The sequence below is a fragment of the Gorilla gorilla genome, chromosome 18 (genome assembly GCF_029281585.2).
Source record: "Gorilla gorilla gorilla isolate KB3781 chromosome 18, NHGRI_mGorGor1-v2.1_pri, whole genome shotgun sequence".
In the NCBI taxonomy this organism is placed as follows: Eukaryota; Metazoa; Chordata; class Mammalia; order Primates; family Hominidae; genus Gorilla; species Gorilla gorilla.
This window is the reverse complement of record NC_073242.2, coordinates 32,581,627-32,601,677: the sequence shown is the minus strand read 5'-3', so window position 1 is coordinate 32,601,677 and position 20,051 is coordinate 32,581,627. Positions and strand designations below refer to the sequence as shown.

General features: G+C 43.6%; 1 protein-coding gene across 14 annotated transcripts in view; it reads right to left on the bottom strand.

Moving 5' to 3' along the window:
* PARN (poly(A)-specific ribonuclease) overlaps positions 1-20,051 on the bottom strand; it is a 193,263-nt gene that overhangs the window by 125,830 nt on the left and 47,382 nt on the right. For 7 of the 14 annotated variants that reach the window (XM_055365787.1, XM_055365792.1, XM_055365789.2 and 4 more), the window contains exons 17-19: positions 19,154-19,264; positions 18,096-18,165; positions 9,032-9,118 (exon numbers count right to left, since the gene is read on the bottom strand). In XM_055365787.1, the coding sequence (XP_055221762.1) occupies positions 9,032-9,118; positions 18,096-18,165; positions 19,154-19,264 (268 nt within the window). The remainder of the gene's footprint in view (positions 1-9,031; positions 9,119-18,095; positions 18,166-19,153; positions 19,265-20,051) is intronic. The other 7 variants (XM_031002679.2, XM_055365791.1, XM_055365794.1 and 4 more) reach the window with 2 other exon arrangements.

The window sequence follows — 20,051 nt, the reverse complement described above, 5'->3', positions numbered from 1 at the left end:
AATCAGACACCTCTAACATTATCAAAATCCTCCACCCTTACCACAAAGCTTCAGACACAGATTATGTTAAGTACAAGCACAAGTTAAGTACAAGATCAAAGGTTATTCTATGATGACACAATGGCTTGCCTTGGACTGTGACTTATCTAAGCCATTCCCTAGTAGTCCAGTGAATATTAAGTGGGTTGCAAAACAATGCTGCTATTAACCCATTTCACGCAGCTATGCTCAAGAAAACAAAGTATGATATTCAAAAATGCATGCAAGCAGTCCTAAAGGTGATTCAGGAATACTTTGGATGGAGACTCAAACCTCTGAGAACTGAAAAGATCATTATAGTTCTTTCAAATTCTACATTACCAAATCTATCTACAAAATCACAGATTTGATTCACAAAGGAAAGGAAATACTTAGTTTTGCTCCTGAGGCAGCAGGCTTTCCAGTCCTAAAACTGATGGCAGAGGAGGAGCGTGAATCAGACAGGCGGCCACTTTAAGAAGCAGTTAGCATAAAATGGTCACGCCTAGTGTTGGAGCCAGTGCAGTGCAAGGCAAGCATGTACTGACAAGAGCTCCAGCCACGAAGGAAGGTTGTGAGTGTACCACAACAGATCTGGCTGGCAGGCCACTGAAGGCTGTCTACATGATGCTGACCACGAGTTTTAATGTGTTTGAAAATTCCTTATTGTGTGTGTGTGTGTACATATATATATATATATATATATATAATTCTTTTAAGTTCTGGGATACATGTGCAGGACACACAGGTTAAATATGTATCTTTTAAATTGAGACAGGGTCTATGTTGCCCAAGCAAGACTCAAACTCAGTCTCAAGTGATCCTCCCACCTCAGCCTCATAAATGGCTGGAATGACAGGTGCACACCACCGCCCCTGGCTTTTTTTTTTTTTTTTAGTTATACAATTATATAACTAGTATAATCTCAATCAGCAAATGAAGAACATTGATCTCAATTAGTAAATGAAATAGACACAGAACACAAACTAGCAGGAAATTCTCTAAGAGGACAGCTTTTTTTCTTCTGGGCTGAGGAATTATGAGTGGGATTTTTGTGTTTTAAAAAGAAAAAAAAATTAAGGACAAAAATTCCTAACTAAAATAACATTTATCATGGCCTGTTCAGCCTCAGTTGATCCTCTCCTGTCTGGAAGTTATCGGTCCCTCTGTACTGAGAATGGGAGGCAGATTCTTCCAAGTTTAGCCACTTGCCCTTGGCCACCATGGAGGCCGACCCTAAGCTTCCCACTACCCGCCCTACACATGCAGGCCCTGTTCTCTCTCTCCCACGTGGCTTTTAACCTGAGCTGTCTCCACAGCCTCCCTGTGACATGGTAAGCCTAGAGTACCAGCGGGAGCAGCTAGGGACAAGGGTTTTCGTCCTAAACCACTAGTCAAAGCCCTTGTGTATATAAGAGAAGCAAGTGTAAGCAAGTGCTCAGGATACAACATCCCAGAAACATTTTTTTATAATACTCAAAGGGCTGATTAAATTATAGCTTCACGTGATGGCGTGGAGCCCTGATACAAAAAATGAGGCTGCTGCCTGAGGAAGAGCTTTGGGTAGAGCGAATTTTCAAGGCAACAGGAACAACAGGCAGTGAAGAGAGCCATGTGGCCGGAGATCAAAAGGACAACCTTCCCACGACTATAGTGCAAAGCAAGCTGCTACCTGGGCAAGGGGCTTGCCAGGCACACCTGCTCCCACACACCGTGATCACCATCAGGAAAACGAGTGAATCAGCATCTCAGGGTGAGGCGAGGCCTCAGAGGTGTATGGACGCAGAGGTTTAGTTTGCATAATGACGCACACACAGGCCTGGATGATCTAGACAGACTTCTAATGTCATGACATGTGTTAATAAAGAAAAACAGAGTTTATTCTGGTCTCTCTTCCTAGCAAAAGGAAAAATCTCAAGCCCCCAAACTCTTTATCCTTCCTCCTAAGAACTCAGTATTTTCACTCCCCGAGTGAAAATTTGCATTCGTGTCCATCTGCTTTCTGCTTCTCTCAAGACTACACTTCCGATTTCTCAAAAAAGAGATTTCCAAGTAAAATTGTACCCCTCTCCTACCACTACAGACTGGGATACAGAAATGTTGAATACAATCTCAACACAATTTGAGCACAGAATTAATCTGCGGCTCACCCCAAGTCCCAAGCCTTCTAAAGAGAAATTGAAACCTTAACCGACTAGCAGCTCTACTGTACTTGCAAACGGTCTTGGTATTTCCTTCAGGGCAGAGCAGTAAAAGCACTTCATAAGAACCCTGTATGCAAGGCTCATCATTATACATATTTATGTGCTATAAAAAACTAATTTTATCATCCAGGGTAGGAAGCATGCAGACATCTCTCACAAAATAAGCTCATTTATTTTGCTCACTAAAGCTCCTGTGTAAAATAAGGGTAACCACTGGCTAGATGGGAGTGACTGTGGCATCAGTTATTTTAATTTCACTCAGGTGGGGGGAATACAGTTTTCAATCTAGCCACTTGCTGTTTTGACAAATAGAGTGTTACTCAACATTTGTCCTGAAGCCAACTCATATCCTTTCTTAAATACATACACTAGAAACAAAGGCAAAAAAAAAAAAAAAAAACAAAGGAAGAAAAAAACAAAACCAGCAGCTCATTTCCACAGTCTCCAAATGAAGCATATCAAATTACATCAACTAAAAACATTAAATTAAACATTATACGAAGGCAATGCCTGCAGGGCCTGTAAAACAACATACTGTAAAGTGTCAGAGGAAACAAGCCCCACACAATCCAACAGTCTAAGTCAACATCTTTTACAGTCTGTGCTCAGGCCAAACATTGAGAGAAACGGAAATCTTCTTTCAAAGAGACTAACATTGTCTCTTAAAAAGATATGCCACCAACTACAGCATTGTCCCTTATAGACACTGTGTGCTCTGGAGGAAGAATCCCTTCTTAGTGGAGCACAGGCTTGATTATCCCTGACTCTGCCACTCCTGGGGCCCTAGGCAGATGTCTCGGCTTTAAAATGGGCACATTTTCCCCTACCTATGAGGGCTGCCTTTAGAAAAAACAGTCAATGCAGGTGACATACTGTGCATAGTGGAAGGTGTTCAATTGATAAGCTATTTGATAGGTAGCCCAAATTTCTTAGAGTATACTGCTAATCCTTGAACACTGCAAATTAAACGCTAAATAGTCTTGGAAATAACTATTACCCACTTGCTCCAAGCCAGGACCAATGCAAGGCTGGAAATAGCTAAGAATGCTGACTTTACTACTAACATGCCTACAGTGGGCTGAATGGTGGCCTCCAAAAAGATATGTCCACTTTCTACTCCCTGGAACCTCTGAGTGCTACCTTAGTTGGAAAAGGAGTCTTAGTAGATGTTATTATATTAACATCTACTAAGATGATAATATCTGGGATTGATGATATTATCTGGGATTATACAAGTGGGGCCTCACTGCCATCATATGTGTCCTCATAAGAGAGAGGCAGAGACAGACAGCACACACACACAGAGGAGGAGGAGGCAATGTGACCATGGGGACAGAGACTGGAGTGATGTGGCCCTAAGCAGAGGGATGCCAAGGAATGCCTGCAGCCACTGGAAGCCAGAGGAGGCACGGACAGATTCTTCCCCAGAGCCTCTGGAGGGAGCTCGGCAATGCTGATGACTTGATTTGAAACTTCTGGCCTCCAGAACCATGAGAGATGTATTCACCTAAAACACTTAGTATTTTAAGCCACCAAGCTTGCAGTAACTTGTCACGGCGGCCACAGAACACTAATCCAATACCCTACAGAACACTAATCCAATACCCTACTACAGAGGAGGCAAGTTGCTTAAATATACATCCAAGGGTTGACTGATTTCCTTTTACCTCAGCAAATTAGTTTTTAAATTATAATGATAAACAAGCTATTAAGCCAGAGAGAAATGTACTTTAAAGTAACCAGAGCAAACACAAGACTAGAATAGCTCAGCACGTGGACTGCTCCTGCAGTGCTGCAGGGCTAGCATACCAAGTACAGGTTGCTGGGTGGGTGGCCTGTAAGGTTTCTTTAAAAAGCAGCTTTTTGATGCTGCCACAGAAGTGGCAATCAAGATCACAAGGCAGCAATTAAATAAGGCAGTATCAACTTGAGGCAAGCAGTCCCTTCCCTGAAGTAGCACTTGTTTCCAGTCTTAAAAAACCAGACTCAAGGCTTCACAGTAATTTAATGTGCCCTGTCTTTTGACTTTGTGAAAATCAGTGAGTGCATTAAACTTTGATGGTAATCAAACCAAGCCAATTCATGGAGATTCTTTTTATCATGGTAACTTGGGGAGCCAAAAACGAAATAAACAAGACTTTGAGGAAAAATAAATGGCTTTGGTTAAAGTATGTGAGGAAGAAAAAATGCATCTTGTATATTAGGGGAAAATATATTTTGTGAACTTGGGAAAAACTGGCTTCAAGCCTTCTGGAATCTGGGAGGCTGGCTTGAAGCATCTGCAGTGCTAAAATTTCACTCCTCCATGGCACCTGACTCCAAAATTTACACAATCCAGAAGACGTTGAAAATGGGGACTCTATTTTTTAAAGACGTATTTCCTGGGCTCTTTATGATTAAAGGGTAATATCAACAATCATACCACTGTCCACATGCAGCCAGTTTATGATAAGTTGTGCTGCCTAGTCCAGGTTCATACCCATTTTTGGTAAAAGCTGCAGGGCACAGGATATCATCTTTTAAAAGATTTGTTACTCCTTCATGCAAGCACATTAATATAAAATTAAAGATAACTACTACCAAGTTCTTGGGAAAGCCAGCCAATAAGAAAGAAGTGGCCCATGATCACCACTGCTATAAGTGGCCTCCTTCCTGCCTTCCCTGACCTCGGTTCTGGCATCACCAGGTGCTTCTGGGAAAGGGATGAGGAGGGATGTGCCCGGCACAGGCAGACAAATGGAGGAGGCTGTGTTCTCGACCCTAATGCCTCACAAATCACACAGCCTCACCAGCGTCAGAAGGCTCAACACAAATTAGTGCAAATAACACACAGGGTAGGTATTTTCTTTTCACTTACAACCCAACTTTGCAGCAAGACCTTTAAAATTAAGATGCAAAGACAGTTATAAAGTGTTTTCTTAAGAAGATATCTAAATTGCCATTCTCAATTAAAAAGTTTTTGTTGGCATCATGTATGTGGGCCACTTTGCTTCTATCAACACAGAGAGACTGTCACCCAAGGGTCCTCAGCACAGAACACACCGCCTGCTGTGTTTCTTTCATAAAATGAAAACCTACCCAGCACTGTCGGAGGCCGAGACGGGAGAATCTTTTGGGTCCAGAAGTTCAAGACCAGTCTGGGCAACAGGGCGCGACCTCATCTCTATGAAAAACTTTATTTTTTTTATTTTTACCTTTTTTTTTTTTTTTTTTTTTTGAGACGGAGTCTCGCCCTGTTGCCCAGGCTGGGGTGCAGTGGCACGATCTCGGCTCACCACAGCCTCTGCCTCCCGGGTTCAAGCAATTCTTCCGCTTCAGCCTCCCGAGTAGCTGGGACTACAGGTGCCCGCCACCATGCCCAGCTAATTTTTTTGTATTTTTAGTAGAGACGGGGTTTCACCACATTGGCCAGGCTGGTATGAAAAACTTAAAAAAAAAAAAAAAATAGCTGTGTGTGGTAGCATGCATCTGTACTCCCTGCTACTTGGAGGGTGGAGCAGGAGGATCCCTTGAGCCCAGAATGCAATAAGCCATGTCTGCTCCACTACACTCCAGCCTGAGTGACAGAGCCAGATCCTGTCTCAAAAAAAATAATTTAAAAAAATGCCGGGCGCTGGCAGGGCACGGTGGCCCACGTCTGTAATCCCAGCACTTTGGGAGGCTGAGGCGGGCGGAGATCAAGACCATCCTGTCCAACATGGTGAAACCCTGTCCCTACTAAAAATACAAAAAATTAGCAGGGCATGGTGGCACGCACCTGTAGTCCCAGCTACTCAGGAGGCTGAGAAAGGGGAATCGCTTGAACCTGGGAGGCAGAGGTTGCAGTAAGCCGAGATCACGCCACTGCACTCTAGCCTGGCAACAGAGCAAGACTCCATCTCAAAAAAAATTAAATTAAATTAAATTTTTTTAAAAAAGTGCGGGGACAGTGGCTCATGTCTGAAAACCCAATACTTTGAGAGGCTGAGGTGGGCGGATCACTTGAGGCCAAGAGTTCGAGACCAGCCTGGCCAACATGGTTAAACCCCGTCTCCACTAAAAATACAAAAATCTGCCGGGTATAGTGGCTTGAGCCTGTAATCCCAGCTACTCAGGAGGCTGAGGCATGAGAATTGCTAGAGCCTCGGAGGTGAAGGCTGCAGTGAGACGAGATCACGCCACTGCACTCCAGCCTGGGCGATGGAGGAGACTGTCTCAAAAAATATATACAAATTAAAAAAAAAAAAGAATTTAAAAAAACGAAATGAAATGAGAAACAAGATTTCCATTATTTTCTTCAAGTTCACTGCAGTGTAAGTCACAGTAACAACCACCCTTTCTGCACACCTTCTACATGCCACACCCAACACCAAACAGCCTTATCAGCGCTGCTGCCCAACCAGGTGGAGATTATGATCTACAGTTGAAAGACTAGAAATCTAGCTTTGGCAAGACAAATCTCCCGTCTGGTGGCATCAATCCAACCGACCCACCCTGAAGCCTCAGCTATTTCCCTTATGCTCCTGCTGCCTTATGCATAAGCCACCCTAGCTGAGATGTTGCACAGATACACATCTATGTATCTTAAAGTTTATGTGCCCAAGGTGTGATCTAAACATAAGGCAGTAATACAATTACAAAAGAAAAATGCTCCAGGTGATGCAAAATATCACTGTTTTAATAAATTAAAATGTCAGTGAAGCAATGAGTTGCTCAAAAAGAACAGTTCACAAAAGGATACATTCATAGACAGATTAGAGGTAACCAGGAGCTGAGGGGAGGCGGAAGATAGGGAGTTACTGGCTTGCTGGTTACAGAGTTTCTGTTTGGGGTGACAAAAAAGTTCTGGAAACAGTGGCTATGGTTGTATAATATTGTGAATGTAATTAATGCCATCAAACTGTACATTTTAAATGGTTAAATAGCAAAAGTTGTATATTTTACCAAATTAAAAAAAATTAATAATGTAATATGCCAAAAACCATTGAACTATACACTTTAAATGAGTGAACTATATGGTATGTGAATTTATATCTCAATAAAGTGGTTTTGAAATAGGAAAGAGGAGGCCAGGTGCGGTGGCTCACGCCTGTAATCCCAGCACTTTGAGAGGCCGAGGCGGGCAGATCACGAGGTCAGGAGTTCAAGACCAGCCTGGCCAACATGGTGAAACCCTGACTCTACTAAAAATACAAAAATTAGCAGGGTGCAGTGGCATGTGCCTGTAATCCCAACTACTCAGGAGGCTGGGGCAGGAGAATTGCTTGAATCTGGGAGGTGGTATCACACCACTGCGCTCCAGCCTAGGTGGCAGAGCAAGACTCTGTCTCAAAAAAAAAAAGAAAAAAAAGAAAAGAAAAAGGAAAGAGGGCTGGGCCCTGTGGCTCATGCCTGTAATCCCACCACTTTGGGAGACCGAGGCGGCGGATCATGAGGTCAAGAGTTCGAGACCCTGCCCAACACGGTGAAACCCTGTCTCTACTAAAAGTACAAACATTAGCCAGACATGGTGGCGCATGCTTGTAGTCTCAGCTACTCGAGAGGCTGAGGTAGGAGGATCCCTTGAACCTGGGAGGCGGAGGTTGCAGTGAGCAAAGATCGTGCCACTGCACTCCAGCCTGGGCGACAGAGTGAGACTCCATCTCAAAAAAAAAAAAAAGAGAAAAGAAAAAGAAAAAAGAAAAAGGAAAGAGGCTGGGCACCGTGGCTCATGCCTGTAATCCCAGAACTTTGGGAGGCTGAGGTTGGAGGATCGCTTGAGCCCAGGAGGTCAAGACCAGCGAGGGCAACGTAATGAGGCCCCCACCTCTACAAAAAAAAAAAAAAAAAAAAAATTAGCCAGGCATGGTGGCATGCGCCTTTGGTAGCTACTTGGGAGGCTGAGGCAGAAGGATCATTTATGCCCAGAAGGTTGAGGGTGCAGTGAGCCATGATCGTGCCTCTGCACTCCAGCCTGGATGACAGAGCAAGACCCTGTCTCAAGGGAAAGAAAAAGAAAAGAATTAAAGTTAAAATTTAAAAAAGGAAAGAAACAGCTTCTAATAGTTCACTTAGAAGATATATTTCTTTACTTCCTTTTCCCAATAAAAGTCTAAAACTCCAGGCGCGGTGGCTCATGCCTGTAATTCCAACACTTTGGGAGGCTAGGGTGGGTGGTTCACTTGAGGTCAGGAGTTCAAGACCAGCCTAGCCAACTTGGTGAAAGCCCATCTCTACCAAAAATACAAAAATGAGCTAGGAGTGGTGGCGGGCACCTGTAATCCCAGCTATCAGGAGGCGGAGGCAGAGATTGCAGTGAGCCAAGATTGCACCGCTGCACTCCAGCCTGGGCAACAGAGCAAGATTCCAACTCAAAAAAAAAAAAAAAAAAGTCTAAAACTGAAAACACAATACAGAACTAAGAGTAAGAACTAACCATATGATTCAAAGGGGAGAAACAAAAAACAGTAACATATTCAATCTTCTCCCTGCATATTATTTAGTTACATGTAGGTTTTTTGGGGGGGGGTCTCCTCTGCTTTCTGGTCAAGGCTCAATAATTCAAAACAGAGTCCTGTTTACTGGATGTACACAGTGCATCATACAACATCTTCTATGAAAACCAAACAGCCCTCCTTCTGTTCCCCACATCTAGTCAGAGAAGTGTCTCAAACTATGTCACCACAGCAGTGACAGCAGTGACAAGTTAACTGAGGCCTATGATGTACCAGCCACTATGCATTTTACACACACTCTCTCATTTCATCCTCACAACAACCCTATCAAACAGGTTCTAATATTCTCAATTTACAGACAAGGAAGCTGAGGTACAGAGAGGGTGAGTAACTTACCCAAGACCACACAGGTAATAAGGAGCAGAGCCGGGATTCAACTGTACTATAATACGCTCCACAAGATCCTGAAGTGAAGCAATCCTACTGAAGAAATCAATCAAACGGCTTTTTAAATATTTAAATTCAAATGGAAACGAATCCTGTGGAGTGTTGTGACACTGACAGCTATGTGCTTACCAACAATAAAGCTATGTTAAAACTCGTGTTTATGTTGGGAAGCTGGAAGTCCCATGGAGGAGGGAGGCGGAATTACCGTAAGACTCAATTTAATACACTGCTCCTCTGTATGAGGGAGGGACAGGCTGGACAGCAGAAGGTTAAGCGAGGGCTTCCCTGCAGGTGATCAGGCAGCACCCTCCAGGGAGACAAGCTTGACACACGGGGTCCCTTAACAATCCACTGCGACCCTGCATGCCATGCTGCTGGGCATGAACGGCAGTTGTGCTAGTAAGCAGCAAATAAAGCCTTGTTCTGTCCATTACTGGTGAGAGGGCTGGGAAGAAATCTTTTCTTTTTTTTTTTTTGGTCACCCAAAATAAGTTGACACTGGGAAGAAATCTTTAATTCTTCAGTTTAAAATCTCTCTGATATTAAATGTCAAGCACATGCATATTACAAGAAAAACCCAATTTGCTAACAGCATGCAATTGCTTTCTATGGAGAAAAAGGGAAAACACTGGTGTGCTTTTATTTCAGGCACCACAGGTTCCTTCCTCTCCCGTCTGTACATACAGCTGTTATGTATACCTATTCAACCCTCCATACACTGCTGCGTTATATTCATTTCAAAAACAAAACTTTAAAAAATGCTCCAAACCAAAGCCATCATGCTTCTATTACGTACCAATGTGACACAATCATCATCTGATTTTTCATAAGCAAACACTAATGGGTAGGTACAAGCAAAAGTAGACACTTCACATTTGTTGCTACTGCACTCCAATTTTATGTCCACAAGCTAACATAGTTTCTTTTTCATTAAACTAAAACATAAAACACATTCTGCTACCACCTCTACCTTTACTGAATCTCCTAGCATGTTAGATCTTCTTGTATTTTTTCTTTTTTTTTTTTTTTGAGACAGAGTCTTGCTCTGTCACCAAAGCTGGAGTGCAGTGCTGCAACCATGGCTCACTGCAGCCTCAACCTCCTGGGCTCAAGCAATCCTCCTGCCTCAGCCTCCTGAGTAGCTGGGACTACAGGCATGTGCCACCATTCCCAGCTAATTTTTTTTTAAGAGATGGAGTCTCGCTATGTTCCCCTGCCTGGTCTCAACTCCTGGCCTCAAGCAATCCACCTCCCTGGCCTCCCAAAGTGCTAGGATTATAGGCATGAGCCACCATGCCCAACCTTATTTATTTATTTTTAATTAACAACTAAAAATTGTATATATTGGTATGTACAACATGTTTTGAAATATGTATACACTGTAAGATGGCTAAATTAGACTAACATATCCATTACCTAACATACTCACTTTTTGCAGTGAAACACTTAAAACCTACTCTTCTGGTAATTTTCAAGTTTACAATACACTGTTAGTAACTACAGTCACCATGCTGTATAACATATCTCTTGAATTTATTCCTACTAACTGAAATTTTGTGTCCTTTGACCAATATCTCCCCAATCCTCCCCGCACCCCTTATATTTCAAGAAACGGAAAAGAATATATGCTGGGCACTTATTAAGTTCTAGGAACTATCAAAGTCCTTTCAAATCTCATACAATCCTTATAACCTCGACGGAAGATGATATGCTTTGGCTATGTCCCCATCCAAATCTTATCTTGAATTGTAACTCTCACAATTCCCACATGTTGTGGGAGGAACGTGATGGAAGGTGATTGAATTATGGGGGCGGATCTTTCCTGTACTGTTATTTTGATAGTGAGTGAGTCTCACGAGATCTGATGTTTTAAAAACGGGAGGTTCCCCGCACAAGCTCTCTTGTCTGCTGCCATGTGAGATGTGCCTTTTACCTTCTATCATGATTGTGAGGCCTCCGCAGCCACATGGAACTGTAAGTCCAATAAACCTCTTTCTTTTGTAAATTGCCCAGTCTCAGGTATGTCTTTATCAGCAGCATGAAAATGGACTAATACAGTAAATTGGTACCGGGGGGGGGGGGCGGTGCTGCTGAAAAGCTATCAAAAAATGTGAAAGTGACTTTGAAACTGGGTAACAGGCAGAGGCCGGAACAGTTTGGAGGGCTCAGAAGAAGACAGAAAAATGTGGGAAAGTTTGGAACTCCCTAGAGACTTGTTGAATGGTTTTGACCAAAATGCTGATAATGATATGGATAATGAAATCAAGGCTGAGATGGTCTCAGATGGAGATGAGAAACTTTTTGGGAACTGGAGCAAAGGTGACCCTTGTTATGTTTTAGCAGACACTGGCAGCATTTTACCCTTGCCATAGAGATTTGTAGAACTTTGAGCTTGAGAGAAATAATTTAGGGTATCTGGCAGAAGAAATTTCTAAGCAGCAAAGCATTCAAGAGGTGACCTGAGTGCTGTTAAAGGCATTCAGTTTTATGAGGGAAGTAGAGCATAAAAGTCTGGAAAATTTGAAACCTGACAATGTGATAGAAAAGAAAATCCTGGCCGGGCATGGTGGCTCATGCCTGTAATCCCAGCACTTTGGGAAGCCAAGGTGGGCAGATCATGAGGTCAGGAGTTCGAGACAAGCCTGACCAACATGGTGAAATCCCATCTCTACTAAAAATACAAAAATTAGCTGGGCGTGGTGACGCACACCTGTAATCCCAGCTACTCAGGAGGCTGAGGCAGGAGAATCACTTGAACCCAGGAGGCAGAGGTTGCAGTGAGCCGAGATTGCGCCACTGCACTCCAGCCTGGGCAAGAGAGTGAGACCCCATCTCAAAAAAAAAAAAAAAAAAAAAAGGAAAGAAAATCCCGTTTTCTGAGGAGAAATTAAGCTGGCTGCAGAAATTTGCGTAAGTAATGAGGAGCCAAAGACAATGGGGAAAATGTCTCCAGGGCATGTCAGAGGTCTTCAAGGCAGGCCCTCCCATCACAGGCCCGGAAGTTTAGGAGGAAAAAATGGTTTCATGGGCCAGGCCCAGGAGCCCTGCATCCCAGCTGCTCCAGCCATGACTAAAAGTGGCCAAGGTACAGCTCAGGCTGTTGCTTCAGAGGGTGGAAGCCCTAGGCCTTGGCAACTTCCATGCAGCATTGAGCCTGTGGGCACACAGAAGTCAAGAATTGAGGTTTGGGGACCTCTACCTAGATTTCAGAAGATGTATGGACATGCCTGGATGCCCAGGAAGAAGTCTGCTGCAGGGGTGGGGCCCTCATGGAGAACTTCTGCTAGGGCAGTGCAGAATGGAAATGTGGGGTCAGAACCCCCACACAGAGTCCCTACTGGGGCACCACCTAGTGGAGCTGTGAGAAGAGGGCCACCGTCCTTCAGACAGCAGAATGGCAGATCCACCAACAGCTTGCACCATGCATCTGGAAAAGCCACAGACACTCAATGCCAGCACATGAAAGGAGCCAGGAGGGAGGTTGTAACCCTGCAAAGCCACAGGAGCAGAGCTGCCCAAGACCATGGGAACTCGCCTCCTGCATCAGCGTAATCTGAACGTGAGACATGGAGTCAAAGGAGATCATTTTGGAGCTTTAAGATTTGACTGCCCTGCTGGATTTCAGACTTGCGTAACTTGCCCAAGATCACACAGGTAATAAGAGCCTGTAGCCAATTACTCCCATTTGGAATGGCTGTATTTATCCATAGCCTGTACCCCCATTGTATCTAGGAAGTAACTAACTTGCTTGTGATTTTACAGGCTCATAGGCAGAAGGGAGACTTGCCTTGACTCAAATGAGAGTTTGGACTGTGGACTTTTAAGTTAATGCTGAAATAAGACTTTGGGGGACTGTTGGGAAGGCATGACTGGTTTTGAATTCTGAGGACATGAGATTTGGGAGGGGCCGAGGGTGGAATTATATGGTTCGGCTGTGTCCCCACCCAAATCTCATCTTGAATTTTAACTCCCACAATTCCCACATGTCGTGGGAGGAACCCGGTGGGAGGTGATACAATTATGGGGCAGGTCTTTCCTGCACTGTTCTCGTGATAGTGAATGAATCTCACAAGATCTGATGGTTTTAAAAATGGGAGTTTCCCCGCACAAGCTCTCTTCTCATCTGCTACCATGTGAGATGTGGCTTTCACCTTCTGCCATGACTGTGAGGCCTCCCCAGCCACGTGAAACTGCAAGTCCAATAAACCTCTTTATTTTGTAAATTGCCCTGTCCTAGTTATGTCTTTATTAGCAGCATGAAAATGGACCAATACAGAAGGTGAATCATTTTATCCCGATTTTACAGAGGAGAAAACATTTGTCCGAGAGCATATCATTCCTTGTCTCATCGGTAGCTCAGAAAGACCATAAAGCAGTGTCATTCCATGAAGGCCTAGATTTCCAGTGGAACCCTGTTCAGATTCAAAACAAGGAAGCAGTCCTGTAGAGTAAACTGCAAGCATCTAGCTCATCTTTTCACATTCCAGTGCTTACTGAAAATAGCCAAAAAAGAGACCTGCTTATTCTTCCTCTTCCTAAGAACTTAGGTAAACAGAAAACAACCTTCCCGAAAACCTTCATAAAAGGGTCAAGGTGTCTTGACAATACCAAAGACAGTTAACAAAACATAAGGCAAACGTCTGATTTTGTGCTTTCTGTTGTACAATAAAAAGCAAAAGCAGAGAGTATTTTTAGCTCTTAGATTTTAGATCTGGATTTCACCAAAGGATCTTAACATTAAGTCTGGTTTTCAACGCATTGATTAAAACTGACCAAGGTTATAAAAGGAGGTAAATCATTTCCTGAGGAGACAGCCTCCAATATAAACAGAGTGCATTCCACACAGGCTGTCATTAGCAGTGGCGTGATCCTGATTTCCATGGCTCAATTCTCTCATGACTTTCCTCCTGATTCCAAAAAAGCAAGGAGGACTATGGGAGGTGCCCAGGCCATGAAAAAGACAAAATGGCACCATGCAAAACCCTCATGGGACATTCTTCTAGACCAGTATGGCTTAAAAAAACACCTCATATCACATTCAGTCTTTACATACTGCTTAAACAACAGTGGTCTCAGGATTTCGTCAATAGTTGACGTGATAAAGCTTCCCAAAATGCATAACTGACGCTACTAAATGCTAATTTAGAATAATGCAGACATAAGTGAAGTTTATTTCCCTTCGAGGTTTACTTTTTAAATGTTAAGTCTGGTGAGAGCAAAATAAAATATTGTTTGCATATGTGGGCAGTTTAATGTCCACCCAAATTTATGTTAGGAGTATGCATGTTTGGTAAAGGTTACATTTAGAAAAGACTGGTGTCAAAATAAATTAATCTTCAGAAAATCTTGCATATTTTTCTAAAATCATCAGCTTGAGATAATGTTGGGGGCAACTACCAAATGTCTTTCTACAAGGGTAACCATGAAAAATGACAAAAATCAAGGTTTAATATCCTAAATCACCTGCAAGTAAGTAAAAACAAGGTCAGTATTAACATAGAAAGAGATGTCAAAAGAAGCAATTGTTTTTCCTTCTTTTTTCTTTTTGGTCTCCTCTTCCCAGACTCAAGTGATCCTCCTGCCTCAGCCTCCCGAGTAGCTGGGACTACAGGTGTCTGCCCCTACACCCACCTAATTTTTGTATTTTTTGTAGAGACTGGGTTTTGCCACATTGTCCAGGCTGCTCTCAAACTCCTGGGCTCAAGCAACCCTCCTTCCTCACCTTCACAAAGTGGTGGGATTACAGGCATGAGCCACGGCACCTGGTCCAGAAAACCCACTTTACTTACTTACTTACTTACTTACATTTATTTATTTATTTTTGAGATGGAGTCTCACTCTTGTTGCCCAAGCTGGAATGCAGTGGCGCAATCTCGGCTCACTGCAACCTCTGCCTCCTGGGTTCAAGCAATTCTCCTGCCTCAGCACCCCCAGTAGCTGGGATTACAGGCACCCATCAACATGCCCGGCTAATTTTTGTATTTGTAGTAGAGACAGGGTTTCGCCATGTTGGCCAGGCTGGTCTTGAACTCCTGACCTCAGGTGATCCGCCCGCCTCAGCCTCCCAAAGTGCTGGGATTACAGACATAGGCCAACGCATCTGGCCATAAAACCCACTTTCTAAGGGGGTTAAGAATGAATGCCTATACTTAACCAAGTTATTCCAATAAATAATAATAAAAACAGGCCATGCATGGTGGCTCACGCCTATAATCCCAACACTTTGGGAGGCCAAGGCAGGTGGATCACCTGAGGTCAGGAGTTTGAGACCAGCCTGGCCAACATGGCAAAACCCCGTCTCTACTAAAAATACAAAAATTAGCAGGGCGTGGTGGTACGAGCCTGTAGTCCCAGCTACTCAGGAGGCTGAGGCAGGAGAATCACTTGAACCTAGGAGGTGGAGGTTGCAGTGAGCTGAGATCACGCCACTGCACTCCAGCCTAGGTGACAGAGTGAGACTCTGTCTCACCAAAAAAAAAAAAAAAAAAAAGAGGAATAAAAACAGTTCTTGGCTAGGCGCGGTGACTAACGCCCGTAACTCCAGCACTCTGGGAGGCCGAGACGGGTGGATCACCTGAGGTCGGGAGTTCGAGACCAGCCTGACCAACATGGAGAAACCCCACCTCTACTAAAAATACAAAAAAATGGCCGGGCATGGTGGCACTTGCCTGTAATCCCAGCTACTCGGGAAGCTGAGACAGGAGAATCACTTGAACCTGGGAGGCAGAGGTTGCGGTGAGCCGAGATCACGCCATTGCACTCCAGCCTGGGCAACAAGAGTGAAACAACATCTCAAAAAAAAAAAGAAAGAAAAAAAACACAGTTCTTATTTTGTATTTCAAATCTTGCAGGAATATTTTTCCTTCAATGATGAAGAAAATATTCTTCCTTTACAGATTGGAAAAAAATAGACCAAAAAAATAATCACAGAAGGATTCCCAAATCCCACCTCCTATTCAACTACTCTTGGTATGCATCTCGGTTTTACAAAAAAATTCTGAATGGACAAATGTCCCAATTCAAAATAAACCTATATATTTACTGTCTAGTTCTTTTCAATAATAGTCCTGCACAGTATTAGCAATATTAGATTGATCTAGAAATACAGAAAGTCTCAGCTAGCTTTTTTTTCTTTTTTTTTTTGAGAGGGAGTCTCACTCTGTTGCCCAGGCTAGAGTGCAGTGGTGTGATCTTGGCTCACTGCAGCTTCCGCCTCCTGGTTTCAAGCGATTCTCCTGCCTTAGCCTCCCGAGTAGCTGGGAATACAGGCTAATTTTTGTACTTTTAGTACAGACCGTTTTTCACCATGCTGGCCAGGCTGGTCTCGAACTCCTGACCTCGAGTGACCTGCCCACCTTGTTCTCCCAAAGTGCTGGGATTACAGGCATAAGCCACTATACCCAGCCCAGCTAAGCTTTTTAATCAAAGTTTATTTTGATTGCTCTGCATGTTGGTCACATACATGACTGATAAACTAGATGCAGCCCACATCTAACCCAGTTTGCATCCAACATCTGATTTTATAAGGAGCTGACTTTAGTAGAGAAGCAGGATTACTGTTTTAATATTTACAGCGTGTAAATATTTACAAATGACTACTCAGGAGACTGAGGTGGAAGGGTCACTTGAGCTCAGGAGGTGGAGGCTGCAGCGAGCCAAGATCATGCCACCGCACTCCAGCATGGAAAAAAGAGCAAGACCGTGACTCAAAAAAATAATAATAACAATACAAATGAGTCAACATCTCTCAGTTGAAAAATACTGCAGAACAATGAATTTAACATCAAGTACATAAAAATGTAATGGAACAATCATAATTGGACCTATATTTAGCTGGCCACGGTGGTTCACACCTGTAATCCCAGCACTTTGGGAGGCTGAGGTGGGCAGATAACCTGAGGTCAGGGAGTTCGAGAACAGCCTATTCAGCATGGTGAAACACCATCTCTACTAAAAATATAAAGATTAGCCAGGTGTGGTGATACATGCCTGTAGTTCCAGCTACTCCATAGGCTGCAGCAGGAGGACTGCTTGAACCCAGGAGGCAGACATTGCAGTGAGCTGAGATTGTGCCACTGCACTCCACATTCCAGCCTGGGTGACAGAGTGAGACACCATCTCAAAAAAAAAAAAAAAAGAACTATATTTAACATCAATCCCCTGTGGGTTCCATGGTCTACGGCAAAGGCTACATTTCCAAAGACAAACACTGCCCCCAAAAATAAAAGAGCTAAGAAAATCATGTTTTCTACAGGCGCCCGCCATCGTGTCGGCTAATTTTTTGTATTTTTAGTAGAGATGGGGTTTCACCGTGTTAGCCAGGATGGTCTCAATCTCCTGACTTCATGATCCGCCTGCCTCAGCCTCCCAAAGTGGGGGGATTACAGGCGTGAGCCACCGCGCCTGGCCAGGAAATTTTCTTTTGTTTTTTTTTTTTTTTTTTTTTTTCAGACAGAGTTTTGCTGTGTTGCCCAGGCTGCAGTGCAGTGGTGCAATCTCAGCTCACTGCAACCTCTGCCTCCTGGGTTGAAGCAATTCTCCCACTACAGCCTCCCGAGTAGCTGGGATTACAGGCACACGCCACCACGCCTGGCTAATTTTTGTATTTTTAATAGAGACGAGGTTTCACCATGTTGGCCAGGCTGGCCTCGAACTCCTCACCTCAAGCACTCTGCCCACCTCAGCCTCCCAAAGTGCTGGGATTACAGGTGTGAGCCACCACACCCAGCCCCTCATAGGAAATTTAAATGACAGAACTACCAGTTCTTTTTCTTGGAAGAGATCTACTACGTCTAGCAATGTTTTCTTTTTTTTTTTTTAAGCCTATATTTTTAATACATTTGTTCCCCAAAAGGTCACTTTCTACTTTCAAAAAACATGTGAGTCACTCGAGATGAAAAACAGTTTATCTAAAAATGTGCTATAGCTCCCAATAACTCCAAACTGACAACCCAAGATATGAGGCTGTTCCACAGTGAGAGAACTTGGAAACTGGAACTCTCTGATTACTTACTTGTTAAAAAAAGGTTCAATGAGTTTTGATCTGGCAGACACATGAATTTTTGGAGGGCTGAGAAAAGAACCTAATGAAGAAAAGAAGAGAGGTATTATTATTCACAGTCACATAGACCAAGCCTGAAAGTTCAGACCAAAACAGATTTAAATTAACGGCATGGTTCAACAAGCGTGAAAGGTATTCTTTTTTTTTGAGTCAGAGTTTCACTCTTGTTGCCCAGGCTGGAGTGCAATGGTGCAATCTCGGTTCACTGCAACTTCCACCTCCCAGATTCACGTGATTCTCCTGCCTCAGCCTCCCACTCTTACCTCAAAACCCTCCCACTTTTAACTGGGTGAGTGGATCCCAAGGAAATGGTAATGCTATAGGTTCAATGTTTGTGTCCCCCTAAAATTCATATGTTGAAGCCTCCCCAATACGATGGTATTTGGAAGTGAGACCTTTGGGAGGTAATTAGGTCATGAGGGAATTAGTGCCCTTGTAAGAAGGGTCAGGAGGCTGGGTGCGGTGGCTCAAGCCTGTAATTCCAGCACTTTGGGAGGCTGAGGTAGGAGGATCACTTGAGCCCAGAAATTCTAGATCAGCCTGATTACCACAGCAAGACCCTGTCTCTATAAAAAAATTAAAAAGTTAGCCGGGCACAGTGATGCACACCAGTAGTCCCAGCTACTTGGGAGGCTGAGGTGGGAGGATCTCTTGAGCCCAGGAGTTCAGCGTTGCAGTAAGCTATGATTGAACCACTGTACTTCCAGCCTGGGTGACAGTGAGACCCTGACTCTTAAAAAAGAGGCGGCACAGCTTCTGCTCTCTCTGCTCTCCACCACGTAAGGACACGAGAAGGCAGCCATCTGCAAACCAGGAAGTGGGCTCTCACCAGATACTAGGTCTGCTGGCAACTGGGTCTTGGACTTTCCAGCCTCCTGAACATGAGAAATAAATGTCTGTTGTTTAAGCCCCACAGTCGACAGTAATTTATTACAGCAGCCTAAGCCAGGAGACAGGTAAGATCCACCCTAGATCACTGCGTGTTTGACTGAAAGACATGTAATGCGTACCTAGGTAATTGGCCATGGAGATGAAGCACAGCCCTGTGATGTAGGCATCGTAGCCTGCCTCGTGGAGTTGTTCAGAGGCTGTGTCATAACTTGGAAAACCTTCGGCACTTTCTAAGAAAAAAAAGGAAAAAGTTTTCCTCAAAACAAAGACTAGTAAGCACATTGCCCTACCAATCCAAATTGCATTAGCATATGCTAGAGAAATACCCTAAATAGGCAGAAAAAAATCTATCTATTCCTTAATTCTCTCTATATAAGACCTTAAAATACAAGATAACAGAGTCACTGAAAAGGAGGGCTTTGGTCTAGGATACAGAAATGCCTCAGTTAGATTATGAAGGACTCAGCCGTGGGCTTTCTCGTCCCACACTGGTGGGTGCTATTTATGATCATCCATAACTCACTCTAGGACAATTATTCCTCTTCTGCTTGCTTTCTAAGGCCATGAAAAGGATATTCTTCCCTTATACAAGATGGTCACATCAGGCCACAATAGATGATCCAGAGTAAAGATTAAGAGCATGGGCTCTGGAGTCACACTGAGTTCGAATCTCTGCTCCACCACTTATTTGAGGTATGACCTTGGACAAGTCACTTCATCCCTAAGGTTCCAGTTTTGTAAAATGGAGATGATAATCAAACCTTCTTCAAAAGGTTATTGTTAGGATCAGATAAGATAATATAAGTTAAACTCTTACCTAGTGCTTGGTACATAGTAAGTGCTCAAAAACTGTTATCTATCAATACCTGAGGCAACCCTCCCCCCAAAAAAGAGAAGACTGCAATTCACTATCAACAGCTCCAACTCACTACTGTCCTCTACTATGTTCCCAAGCTTAGAGATCGAAAGGTGACAGCACAACCAACTCCAAAAATAAATCGAACTTGCTATAATGCT